Source organism: Neovison vison, chromosome 3 (genome assembly GCF_020171115.1).
Source record: "Neovison vison isolate M4711 chromosome 3, ASM_NN_V1, whole genome shotgun sequence".
In the NCBI taxonomy this organism is placed as follows: Eukaryota; Metazoa; Chordata; class Mammalia; order Carnivora; family Mustelidae; genus Neogale; species Neogale vison.
The window spans coordinates 202,503,105-202,516,109 of record NC_058093.1 but is presented as its reverse complement, the minus strand read 5'-3'; the positions used below and the strand labels follow the sequence as shown (position 1 = coordinate 202,516,109).

The 13,005-nt window shown below is 61.4% G+C and overlaps 1 protein-coding gene across 1 annotated transcript in view; it reads right to left on the bottom strand.

Annotated features, from left to right (window-relative positions):
- ADGRD1 (adhesion G protein-coupled receptor D1) overlaps positions 1 to 13,005 on the bottom strand; it is a 122,932-nt gene that overhangs the window by 6,544 nt on the left and 103,383 nt on the right. The window contains exons 19-21 of the mRNA XM_044243557.1: positions 10,728 to 10,794; positions 9,979 to 10,045; positions 2,365 to 2,456 (exon numbers count right to left, since the gene is read on the bottom strand). Of these exons, the coding sequence (XP_044099492.1) occupies positions 2,365 to 2,456; positions 9,979 to 10,045; positions 10,728 to 10,794 (226 nt within the window). The remainder of the gene's footprint in view (positions 1 to 2,364; positions 2,457 to 9,978; positions 10,046 to 10,727; positions 10,795 to 13,005) is intronic.

The window sequence follows — 13,005 nt, the reverse complement described above, 5'->3', positions numbered from 1 at the left end:
GGCTTCCGAGGAAAGCTGTGCTTATCACTGGGCGCACTGACCACACATCAGCCTCGCTCACTAGACCCCGAGCGCCCAGCGGCTGGGCTGGGGCTTCATCGCCACGATCCTGAAGCACAGCCCCGCGCCAGGGCCCCGTGGGCTCTCGGGAAGTGACCGTTGAATGCAGGAGCGAATGCGTGAGTGAGTGACTGACTGACTGACGAGTGTGCCCACGTGCAAGCACACACCCAGCACCCCCGGGAGGAGGGGCGACACGGCCAGCCGAGCTTCCTGGCGGGACACCCCAGATCCCAGCCCTGCCAGCTCCCAGCCACAAACCCTGAAAACCAGCGGAGGGCCCCACAGGGCAGCTGCCAGGGAGCGGCAGCCCCACATCTCCCTGAAGACAGTACAGTCAAAACATAGAATCCAGGAAACGAGCCTCACGGACGACGTAGCTTCATCTTCACATATTAGAGAATCCGTATGTGAAAAGAGCAGGCTTGGGAAATGGGTCTCAACCGTGCGATTTTTTTCTCAAAAACGGAAGCCTCAGAACAGAAGGTCTTGGGGAAGACATGTCCAGCTGGCGCTCTCTGAGGCCTCATGTTAATGGGGCCAGAGCTGCCGGGGTCCCTCGTCACACACAGAAGGAGCAGATTCCTGCCTTGGGGGAGGCCCCGGCAGGTGAACATACCGCCCAGACATGCCCCCTCCCGCTGCTCCCCAGGCTGCCCCGCGTGGGGCTCAGTCCCCATGAGCCTCCCCCTCTTCCTCCCACGGCTCGTGGGTGGGTGCTCGTGGTCCTCAGCCTCACCCGTCCCCAGGAGTCTGGATCTCGCTTGTGAAAGTGGAACGTTCCCTGCTCCTCTCTGGGGAGTCTGGAGTCCCCCAGGAAACAAAGACTAAGGAGGAGGGGAAGCCCCTTCAGTCTCCTGCGGAAGCCCGTCATCCTGTTAGTCACCGTGCGGAGCTGGTTTGCATGGAGGACACGGCCAGATTGGAACCAAGGCTGGGGGAGGAGGAAGAAGCCACAGAAGCCATCCGAGGATGCCACAGTTGCCGCCTCCATGCCTGGTCTGGAGCCCGGGGGACAAGGCCACATAGGGGACTTCAGAAGTCAGTGAGGGGGCCCCATGGAGCCGCGTGGAGAAGCCCCAGCACAGATCACACAGCCGGGTCACACTGCAGAGCCACCGCTGTCCAGAGGCACCGCCCGAGCTCTCCTTGGAAGAGTGGGACCCTGGGCTGTCAGGTGCAGGACACGGGAGTCCTCAGCGGTTGGGCTAACAGCCAACGCTCTGCAGAGACGCGGAAATGTGCTCCCCGACCTGGGAGGCCCTGCCTGCCCCACGGCGCTGCCCTCGAAGGTGTCTGGGGGATGAGAAAACCCACAAGGGCCAGAGCTGCTTGTCAGTCCAATTCATGGTGTTGGGAACTCATTACAAAATAATTGTCTAATCGATTTGCTGCTGACATATTTACTGCTCTTGCTCTCAGATCGGAAAAGATATAGTGTAGCTAAAGTAACTTACAGAAGGTTAGCTACCTCGTGTCCCTGTCCTAAATGTTCACGACAGCCCCCAAGTTCCCTGAGAGGAGCACCTCCCCCACTTCCTGGGCCTGCGGTTTGGGGGTGCTGAGTGCCCCCCAGAGCCAGGATGGCCCCTGGGACTCAGGCCCGGGCAAACTGGGCACTTCCATTCTGCTGTGACTGGTTCCGGGTTGAGCATGTGACCTGAGGGGAGCAGGGCCTCTAGCCTCAGGACCTCCGTCTGACCTGGGATGGAGGGGCTTCCCGTGTCACCAGGAGGCAGATCCATCTGAGCAGGAAGCCAACCGGGGACACGGGATGAAGGATGGGGGAGGAGCGGGGTCCCCTGGATCAAACAGGTCGAGACTCCCTCCTGGGCTCTGTGGATCCGTCCCCTCGCCTTCAGCCAGTCTGTGCTGGGTCTTCGGTCCCCTGCAGTCAGGGGAGCCCTCCCTGAGATGGGGTCAGGATGCCTCGAGGCCGGGAGGTGTGGGCGGGTCCCTCCCCAGAGGGACCTGCGCCTCCTCAGGGACCAGCCCTGGAGCTCCTCGGAAAGTTCTACCCTGAGGAGGTTCACCTGCACTGACAGCCCTCCATGGCTAGGAAAGCAAGGCATGGAGGGTGCTATGGCGAGGGCTGGGGCAGGACCGAATCTAGAATCTTCCTCCTCACCCCAGGGATAAGACCCCCTGCTCTACAAATGCGGCAGCAAGGCTGGGAAAGGGCTGGTCCTGGTCAGGCGATGAACAGCCAAGCAAGGACTCGAGCTCAAGTCTCCCCAATGCCCTCCAGCCCCAAATAGCTCTGTGCAGGCAGGTCCACCGCTGATGGCCCAGAGTCCAACTTACTTGAAGGCACTGGGGTCCCCATGTATCTTGTAGTTGTCAGCGCTGATCTGTGTGATGACCCTGGTCACAGCGATGAGAATGCCGACATTGACCTGCACGAGGAGAGCAATGGGCCACAAGATGAGCCTGTGGCCACAGAGCCCCGATCCCCCCAGACGGCTGCTCAAGCCACCCCCGGGTTCCGAGCCAGGGGATAGTGTCTCTATAGAAACCTGGCCCACAGGGTCCCCGAGCATTTTCACTGTCCTTGCCACACGCAGCAGCACCCTCTGGAGCACATCTGTGCCCATGAGGAAGTTCTGAACTCAGGGGCACAGCAAGGCCAGGCCTGGGGCTCAGACCTTACTTCAGCGTTGCTCACTTGGTAAGCCTACGTACGACGGCCTTGTGCCCTTGTTGCCCGCCTGAGGAGAAACAGTCCTGACACCCACAGCACGAACAGATCATTGCAAGGGTGAGAAATTGTATCCATAAAGCCACTTGCACACTGCCAGCCTCTTACTCCCCGGCCCCGGCAGGCCTGTGGCTGTGTCATCCACGGAGGCCACGGCACAGGGGACTGCACCTGCCCAGGGCTGCTCCCCCAGGGTCAGTGGAGCTGGGGGTGGGACTGGGGGGCTTCTCTGAAGAGGTTTCGGCACAAACTGTCCCTCTGAGGGCAGCTCTCTGGGGCCCTGACCGAGCCCGGAAAGGCAGGAGGCAGCAAGGGGAAATGAGAGCCCGGATTTCCTTCTGCAGCCGCTGGATTCAGGGCTGTGCTGTGGCTGGGACGCCCTCTTCCCTTGGAAACCTCAGAAGATCAATGACAAAGTCACCGAGGAGTCCAGCTCCAGGCTAAAATCCTAGGTGTACCTTCAGGCCTGATCACAGGCAAAGACAAGGCGTTCCCTGGCAGACCTCCTGGGAGACGTGGCCCTCCCCACCCCAGCCCGGTGCCCAGGAGAGCCAGCTGGTGCTGCAGGGTGGCAGGCGGGGCCCAGGGGCTCCCACCCTGCTGGCCGGATCCGCAAGCAGGTCTGCATGCCCAGCCCAGGCACCTGCATCCTCACGGGGACCCCGGCCTGAGGCGCCGCTGACACCACCTCACAAGCAGCCTTGCAGACGCGTCCCCATAAACTCTCTGCTCCACCACAGTGGCTCCTCTCAGTCTCCCTCCTCCCAGCCGCCTGTCCCCATGGCTCCATGTCCGAGCACCGGGGCAGGGGCCGGCACCCTCCCCACTCAGCCCCAGCCTGCTCCCCTGCCAGTACAGTGCCCTGTGGGGCCGGCTCCGTGTCCTCGCTGACGCCTTAACCCCAGGCAGCTCAGTCCCTGGCTTCGGACCCACGTCACCTGCCTCCTCTCCCTCCTACACAACAAGCATCCTCACCGAAGTCCCCCAGCACCAGGAAGGAGGGAAGAAGTCAACGGTGTGAATGTCCCCCAGCAGCGCTACCCTCCTCCCCGCCCCTCCAGTCACAGACAACCGCGAGAAAACCCCACTCAGCGCGGCGGAGAAAGGGTGGGCAGAGCAAGGTCCCAGGGGCGTGGGGACTGTGTTCCAGACCACGGCTGCTCCCCGAAGTCCACGTGCAGCTCAGCTCAGAGAGCCACAGGCTTTCACCTCTGACTGGGCACCTGCCGCGTCCAGCGACCAGAGGGCAGGGCCACCAGGAGCCCCCTTCCCCCCACCCAGAGATTTGGTATTTTCTGGACTAAATGCTTTTCAGCTTTACACTTTTGGGGGAAGTTTGGAGTTCCGACGATGATTCCTGCAGGACTTCCTATGCATTTTGAGGGGAGGTTCCCCCTGGTCCCGTCCGCCGCCCTGCAGGCCTATCCCCTCGACTTGGCAATTCACATTCTGGGTTCCTTGTGCCCAGGGCAAAGCTGAGGTCTTTCTGGAATAACACAGGCTGGAGACCATGTGACTGACCACAGCGGGTGGCAGGTCTGGGGGCGCCCACTCTGCAGGGGGACCACGGACCGGGCCGTTCTTCCCACACTCATAAAGCCTGAGTCCAACAGACATTGTGTGAGAAAGGCCCCAGGCCTGTGTACGTGCAAACGTGTATTCACATTTGCCTCTCCCAGCATAAAGCCCTGAGAATACATGAGTGATTAGCTCGGGTGTCTGCTGGAGGCGGCGGAGACGGAGGCTGAGAAAGAGAGCTGAACGGATGGTACATTAAACTTTTCTTTCTGGTTCCCACACGAGGGTTAAAATTCCAGAACCACGTTACCCCTCATCTGTTGCACCTACATGACCCAAGGCCTCTACCCCCAAAGGGAAAATCAGGGGTACAGAGACGGTGCCTGACTGCGGGCCCAGTCGCCTCCTGACCTCTGCCAGGAGGTGTGGCGACTGCGGTGAAGCTGCTGCCATTTCCGACAGCTGCTGTCTCTGCACAGATTTCTGGGGGTTCGTTCCTCCCATCTCCCTCTCCCCGCTGGGCTCTGAGGGCTTCCCTCCAGCAAGCACTCTCCGTGCCTCGGGATGATAGTGCTGCCTGCCTGCAGAGCAGGAGAGGGGCCAGGGGAACCCCAACCCCGTGACCCTGCCGCCTCATTCCGGGGAAGGCTGTGCTGGGAACCAAAAAGCCCTAGTGTTTGGGGAACATCCAGAGCAGAAGCGGGCCTGCCCCCTTACCCTGGCCGTCCATGGGATGGAGGCTGGGGAAGGGGGGAGGCCGGGGTGGGGAGGCCCATGCACCTCGGACACTGGTTGTTAACCAGCATCCCCGTGACAACTGCCAGCAGGTCACTCTGACAGAGGCCGGAGGAATAGTTCGTGGGCCGCATCTCAGCAGAAATGGGGAGGGGGAAGGATCTGCACTCTGGGTCACGTGACCACGGAAGGCGGGAAGGGCTGCTCAGGCCTCTGGGGTTTGCACCGTGTCCTGCTCCCTGACCTCGTGAGAAGCCGCAAGGGTGCATGCCACCACTCACAGGGAGAGCACTACACGGACACACACAGGAGACACGGTGGTGTGAGTCCACGGCTGCTTGCCTGTCCCTATGGACATCTGTGACTGGCACTCTAACCCTGTGGCATCTGGGCATCTATGGAGACCCAGCTGTCCCGACTTCTCCTCAGAGGAGTCTCTGCCTTGTGAGGCCTGCACAGAACAAGGCCCTGGGGGACTCTGCCACCCACGGGGCTCCCAAGCAGGCATCCAGACTCAGTGGCTCCTATGACACCTGCTAGTCCCACAGGCCACCCACACTCAGCCTGCCTGTAGCGGTCTGGGGAACGGCAGCCACTTCCCTTCCCGACTGGGGGACAGTGTATGTGGTGACAGGATGGCTGTGGCTCACTTCTGCCCTTTGCTCCCCAGCTCAAGGCCCCAGGGACCCTTCACTGTCCCCAAGAGTCCAGCCCCAGGGAGACCAATCGCACCAGAACACGTAGAAACCACGCATTCCAACCCAAACAGACACTCTCAAAAACGTGTTCCAAACTGGCAAGTACCAGCGGGCGCTTTTAGCCACACAGGCTGTCAGAGCCTCTATGCCCGGATGGGAGCCCTCCCCAGGGAGCCACGGCTCCGGGACCCCGAGCCCCACGGAGCCCCAGGGACAGGGGATGGCCCTGGATTTGCAGGCTCCGTCACACATCCCCGAGTTACCTCCTGCAACTGAAGCCATTCCCTGGAGAACACTGGCCCTGCTCAGAGCCCCTCATTTGTGCAATGGTGGGGGGACACTCGGATCCACCACCCTGGGCCCTCCCCGACCTCTCGGCCCTTCCAGAACAGGTGTGAGATCTTCTCCGGCTGGGCATGCCCCGCCCTGCTTCATGCTCAGCCCGGTCAGGCTCCTCAGAAGCTCCGGTCCCCCAGAAAGCTCTTCCGTCCACGGTCCATCCCTCGAGGCTGTCTCAGCCTCCCAGAGTGGCAGCCCCGACGTGGGAGCCCAAGGCCACCAACACAGGTCCCTGAGCTGCTCCCACCCACCCTGAGGCCCCACTGTCCACCCCAGAACAGGGCTGGGTGGCCACGTTACTGGTTCCTCTGGTCTCACCACAGACCCAGCCACACACAGCCAAGCTGCCACACGTCCCAGGTACCCTCACACAAGATCTCCAGACGCCTGAAGCTAGTCCCGCATCCCAAGGGCCATACAACAGCAGCAATGAAGCTGCCGGGCACGCGGGACGCTTCTGCGGGCGGATCGCCCCTCCGTCTGCAAGTTGGGAGGCAAACACAAGCGTCCCTTCTCTCCTTCACCCTGCGCCCAGCACCAGGATGGGCTCACCTTCTTTTTCCCCTGACTCCCCAAAACGGCCCTCACACCTACCCCTCCCCTCTCTCTTCCCCCGGGACCCCGACCTGAGGCAGGGTCTTGATCCCTCCGTGCTGGATCTCAGCAGCATCTCCCCATGGGCTCTCCCTGCCCCTACCCCCGGCCCTCACCTGCCTATTCAGGACGTGTCCCCCCGACCCTCTGCCTCCCTTGGGGAGAGGCCGTCCCAGGCTCATGCACAGAGGACTCTGGGGAGACGGCAACCGGAATGGCCTCTAGTACCTCCATTCCTACATCTTCTCCTGTGCAGGGAGGCCTGGGGGCCGGTGGGGGGGGCACACCTGGGAGGACCAGAGCCTGCGGCACGCAGGACAAGTGCCCCCAGCAGCACCTGCTGCTCCCCCTGGACACAGAAGGACTGGGAGTTGGGGACAAGATGTGCACATGTGGGTCAGCTGTGCCCCTCCCCTTGCAGAGGTACCTGGGGAGCACAGAGGCCGGGTCTGCGGCCAGGTTCTGGCCTACGGAGGATGGTGCAGCCCTGGCCGCCTGCGGTCCTATACGAAGGGTCCAAGGGTGGACACCTGGCCTCGCTTCCCCCCCACCCTCTGCTCTCTTGCCAGCACCTCCACGGGCCACCCGTCCCCAAAACCAGGGAACAGGAACCTGGCCCAGAAAGGGAGCCAGGTGAATGATGCGGGACAACGGGGCTGCGGTGTGGGGCGGGCACCGCCCGCTGTCACTCTCGCCCCAGTACACAGCGGTGACACCATCGTGGTGCCCCAAGCTCTGTCCCTCTGGAAAGCCCTCGCTTCCGCACCGCCCCACCAATACAAGGCTTGGGCACTGTGTGCGCAGGATTTTAACGAGGCAGGAACTAACAGATCCTCAAGCTTCTTGCCTCACTTTCACTTCTAATTAATCACCAGGGCCCACAGCCTCGGCTGGTGCCAGCAAACTTGGAACAAAGTCAAACGGGCTTTCAAATAAGCAGCTGGGAAGAGAACCAGGGTGAGAGAAGGGAAGGTGTGGAATTTATGAGAGCCCGGCCATGCAGTGCCAAGCAGTCCAAGTCCCTGCGGACTGCCCTCAGTGGTCACCTGTCCTCGGGTGGCAGACGGGTGAGCGATGGGGGGCGATGAATGGGGCTGATGAATGAGGACGCTGAAGGGACAGGCATCCGGGAGGTGTCCCTTTCCTTCCCTGTCAACACTGGTGCCCCAGCCAAGGCAGGACTTCACATCCTTAAGGGCGGCAGCTGAGAACCAGTGCCATGGCCTAGGGGACCACCCCAGGGTGCATGGAGGGCACGTCCTGGGGTCCCAGCAGAAGTAGTACATGTGGAGAGCCTGTCCGGGGGGTGCTGAGGCAGGGGTGCACACGGAGAGCCTATCAAGGGTCCCAGCATGGGAGGGTGCACCTGGAGTGCGTCCAGGGTTCTGGCCCCCACAGCACGTGTTCTGGCGTCCCCCCTGGGGTCCTGGAGATTATAGATGTAGATTTGCGCAGAGGAAAGGGGACAGAAAGGGTGTGGGCAGGCCCTTCTGTGGGCGACCCCTGCCTGATAACAGTGCTCAGCACCACTGGGGAGAGATGCCCCGATGGGATGGCAGAGACAGGCCAACCCTGACCAGGCCTCATGCCCCTGGTCTCATGTACCGATCCTGGCACCAGAGCACCAGCATCACGCTCCTTCCCAGCTCCCCAAGGCTGCCTTCGGACCCCTCAGCTCTGGCCCCCGGGCAGCCAGGTGACACTGGCCTGGCCAGTCATCCGCTTCCATCCCCAGTGACTGGCTCTGGGACAGACATGTGACCCACAGCAGCCAATCAGAACTGCTCCAGGACTTCCCCAGGGACAGTTTCCCTCCTTGCTCTGTTCTGCACACTTAGAGGACACATGTCCCCGCCAGAGAAAGTGTGCCTCAGATGCAGCCAGCCCACAGGCAACGGGCCAGGGGGCAAGCAAGAGACACCTGCTGACATCCGGAGTGCCTGACCCCCTGTGCTTCCCAGGACTGAGCCTTTCCTATCTACCGGGCACTGATTGATTTTTTGTTACCTTCAGTTAGCCAACATATATGCTACCTGCGGAGAAGTCCCCCTGGTCTGTGTCCCTGGGGAGGAGGGGGAGGGGAAGAGTGACAGGAGGAGGACATCCATACTAAGGCCGCTGCCCGCCCCCCACCCTGGCCCCCCAGGCTGGGATTTGGTCATTCTACCGCCCTGGCGCCTTGGGCTGCCACTCCACAGAACAGCAAGTGCCATCTTTCCCGCAGCTGCTCCCGGCGCAGGCGGCGACACTTCACGGAAAAGCACTATCACGTCTTAGGAGAAGGATGGTCCTACATCGAGCCTTTGTCATCAACGCTGACTTCGTAGGCGATCCCCCAGGAGGACACCAGGGAACCCTCCTCCAAGGAACCCCAGGGACTTGGCCCACAGAGCCCAGCCCGCACGACCTGGCGTCCCTTGAGTTGGGAAGAAGCAGGGCCCTGGGCCCAGACCTGATGGAAAGGGGACCTGGCACCTCCCAGGGCCCCTGCCACCTGTGCCCCGCCCCTCCTGTGCGAACCACACCCAGTTTTCTCGTAACTTCCTCCCGGACTTGGAATCCAACTGCTCCAGTACCAGGGTTAGCACAGCCACCCAGGCCCGGCCTATCAGAGCATTCCCCGCCTCCAGGCCCAGGAGGGCTGGCCAATCAGAGCATTTCTCTCCTCCCCGCCCAGGAGGGCTGGCCAATCAGAGCACTCCCCTCCTCCGGCTGCAGCGAGGGGCCATAATGGGCAACATTCCAAGCCAGGCCCACAGAAAGGATGAAACTTAACCCAGGGCTTTCGTGGGAAATGTAGGAGGAACAACAGCTAGAAAAGCAAAGGCTGTCTTTAGAATTTTGTGAGATTCCAGAGCTCTTTACAGTCAGGGCCCCCGCCTGAGGACAGCACCCCCCCACCTCGGGTCATAGGGGACCCCCGGCATCCAAGGATGGCGCCCCCGGCCAGAAGTGGGAGCCCCCACCCCTTGAGGCAGCCTCTCTTGAGCCCTGGGCCCAGCAGAGCACCCGGCAGGCCAGCCTGAGAGCTCACCGGCCCTTCGGGTGGCATTCTCTGTCCCCCGTGATGTTGGGAACTCTGTGGGGTTGCTTCCCAGACACGCATGACTGTCCCTGCTGCAGCGGCGGTGGCAGGGTGAGAGCGAGACCCGGGAGGGAAGACCCCACCGGCACACACTGCCCCTCGAAGACTGTGTGCACCTGCACCTCCCACACACCATCTGGGGACTAGAGCCCTGCGTCACATGCCGGGGTAGGAGGTGCTGTGACAGGCTGTGGATGGGGTCGCAGGGCCCACAACGCCCAGCCCCTCTGCTCCCACAAGCAGGGACTTACCACAATGATGCACAGTGCAGGGGCCACGAAGGCCCAGACAGCACCACTGGTGATGGACAGCCAGCAGCTGTGGATGGAAGCAAAGCGTGAGGTCCATACCACTGTTCCTCTGTCCAGAACAGTTGCCAAGCTGGTATCTTTTTCCACTACGTGGCCTATCTGAGCAGCCAGGGTAACACTGTTCACCCCCACAGATATCTCTGCATCCTTCCCACCATGATTTCTGCCTCTCATTTTTGGGGTGAATGTTCCAGGTGCTTGTCTGCCCCCCTTCCTCCCCGACACCTCTAGGACCAGGACACACAAAATGCCTGTGGCAGGGGACGGCATCTGTGAGATGCTCATTGGGCCCTGCTCTGAGGAGGTGACCTTTCCAGGAAAGGCACCTGAGCAGCCCCGCTGCAAGGTGCGTGGCCTACCCGGGCTCCCAAAGGGGGCAACTGCACACAAGATGGCTGGGCTCCCCCACATTTCCTGAGAATTCTAAGTTGAGGGGGGATTTTCCGCTCCCATCCTCTTGGGAAACTGCGAGCCCCCTGGCCCTCTGCTTGTGGGGAGAGTGCCTGGGCTCAGTTGGGGCTGTTCCTGGCCCTCGCTGGCCTCCTTACTGCCCCAGGGCCTCAGTGGGGCAGCCCCACAGAGACAGGCCGCACCCCCAAAACAACACAGGATGACAGGGCAGTGGCCCGGACACCCCCAAAAGCAGTCTTTCCCTCCTGCCAAACACAAGGATGCGTCCCTTGACTTACTTTGTAATTGTTCCGTAGCTGTTCATAGCAGATGACACTGAAATGACACAGATCAGGAAAGGCAAACCTGTGGACAAGAAGAGCAGGAAATCATGGCCGCTGGCTTTGGAACCCTTCATTCCTCAGTCAGTCATTCCCCTGCCCCCGGCGGGTGTGAACTGAGAGTGAAGTGCTGAGACAGCCTCCAGGAGCCTCAGTCTACACCGAGGGCCAACTCACGCTCACCCTCACCCTCCCATTCCATGGGCACCCGCACTCACACGCAGACCTCTGAACCCTATCCTCTCCCCTGCTCCCCTGCCGTGGAAGGGGGCCGAGGCAAGGACATCAGGGGACCTGTCCCCCTGCTGGCTGGCTCCTCACAACCAGGCTGCGTTCTGCTCACTCCCAGAGCAGAGGCTAGGGGTGGTGAGCACACAGGAGTACCCCCCTCCCCCTGCTCCGCCTGCGCTGAGCTTGGGGCCCCAGAGGAAGGAGAGGGAAGCCTGCCCCGGGCTGTGCCTGCACGCCTCCTGCGGCGGCTCCCGGCCTTTCTGGCTTCAGCCTGAACAGTCATGAACAGGAGTTTCCTGCACAGCTGGTCTATCTCTGATCTGCTGCTCTCACATCTAACTAGTTCAAATACATTACAGAAGTCGTCCAGGCCTCCACAGAGGGGACCCACTGGCCTCTGGGGAGAGGCGGCCAGGCTAGGGGCTCTCACCGTGACCTGCTGTCATATGAGTGTCCCACAGGTGAACATGAGAAGAGAGAAGGCAGACTTCTTCCTGGTGCTGCACGCCTGGGGCTCCTGCCTGGATGGACCCAGGGCCACAGGAAGCGAGCCGGCTCCCTGGGACCTGACTCCAGACCAGCAGCCCCTCCCTGGGGCCCTCCCTGTCCACAAATGTCACAGGGCATCCTCTCTGCCTGGCTCATTTGGTGTGGGAGGGGTACCTGGCACCTGAGATGGTGAGGGGCCTAGTGGGGGGAGCATTAAGCCCTGGGCACTGGCAGCCACCCAGCACCCCAACGGCACCACCGAGACACCCCAGTTTCACTGAGGAAGTGCAGGCCAAGGGCCACCCTTGCTCTGGGTCCACAGAACAGCAAGCAGGCACAGAGGCCCCATCCTGGTGGGTTCCAGAAGGTGTGGCAAGGACTGCTGGAGATGGGTTTCAAACTCAGTGGTCAAGGCCTACACGCCCCTCCCCGAGTCCTGGCCCACGTCCACGGGTCTGCGGCTGGCATCTTTGCTGCCTGGGGTAAAATGGAAGAGTCCAAGGTTCTTTTTCTGCATTCATAGCTCGTTTGATCTCAAACGCAATGCTGGGGGCTCCCTCACCATTTCTTCCTGTGTCCCTCTCCTGGTATCCCAGGTCACCCCACGGGGCAGTGGGAGAAGCGTCTGTCTGAGCAGAGGCAGCCCCTCTGTCTGCGGTCTCTGAGGCACATGGCGGAGCCCAGCACGTGACTAAGTGTGTACTCTTCTCTTTCTTAAAGGCTCATTTATTTACTTGAGAGAGAGGGAGAGAGTGTGCACCTGGAGTGGGGGAAGGGCAGAGGGAGAGAGCCCAACATGGGGTTCCATCCCAGGACCCTAAGATCACGACCTGAGCTAAAAACCACGAGTCAGATGCTCAGCGACTGAGTCGTCCAGGTGCCCCAGTGTGTGTGTTCTTAAGAAGAAATGTTTCGGAGGTGGGAGGAGGAGGAGGCAGGTAGGAGCCAGTAGGAAAATCTTGGGCCCTGGGTCCATTCCCAGGGCACCCCAGACCTGCTGTGTGGCCTCAAGCAAGTCTGACTCTGAGTCTCCATGGTCTCCCTGTGGAAATGGAGGGCCGAGCTCCCTGCTCCCCATCTGTGCTCTGGCCGCATGTGTGAATGACAAGACGCTCCATGGCTCAGCTCAGTCCCTGTAATCATCTGCACTGTCGTTAGCCAACTCCAGTCCCTCTGCTGTGGCCGTCACTGCCACCTCCAGTCCCCGCAGCCGTGCGGGCACATGGCCTGCTTCTGCAGACAGTTCAGGGTCTGTCTGGCCCTGGCGCGTGGACACAAACTGTGTGGAGTTGAGGATGCACTGTCTTTGGAAAGCGGTGGTGCTTCCCCAGCCCAGGGTGGGACCGTGGGAGCCACCGACCAGGACAGAGCAAAGAGCCCAGGGAGCGGATACCAGGAAACCTGACACAGGGGCAGAGGCCTCACAAAGAAGAGCAGAGAGGAGGCCAGAGACAAGTGGCCTGCCCTCCTGCCTGAGGGCCAGTGCCACCTGCCACACTCTTCCAGATGCTTCTCT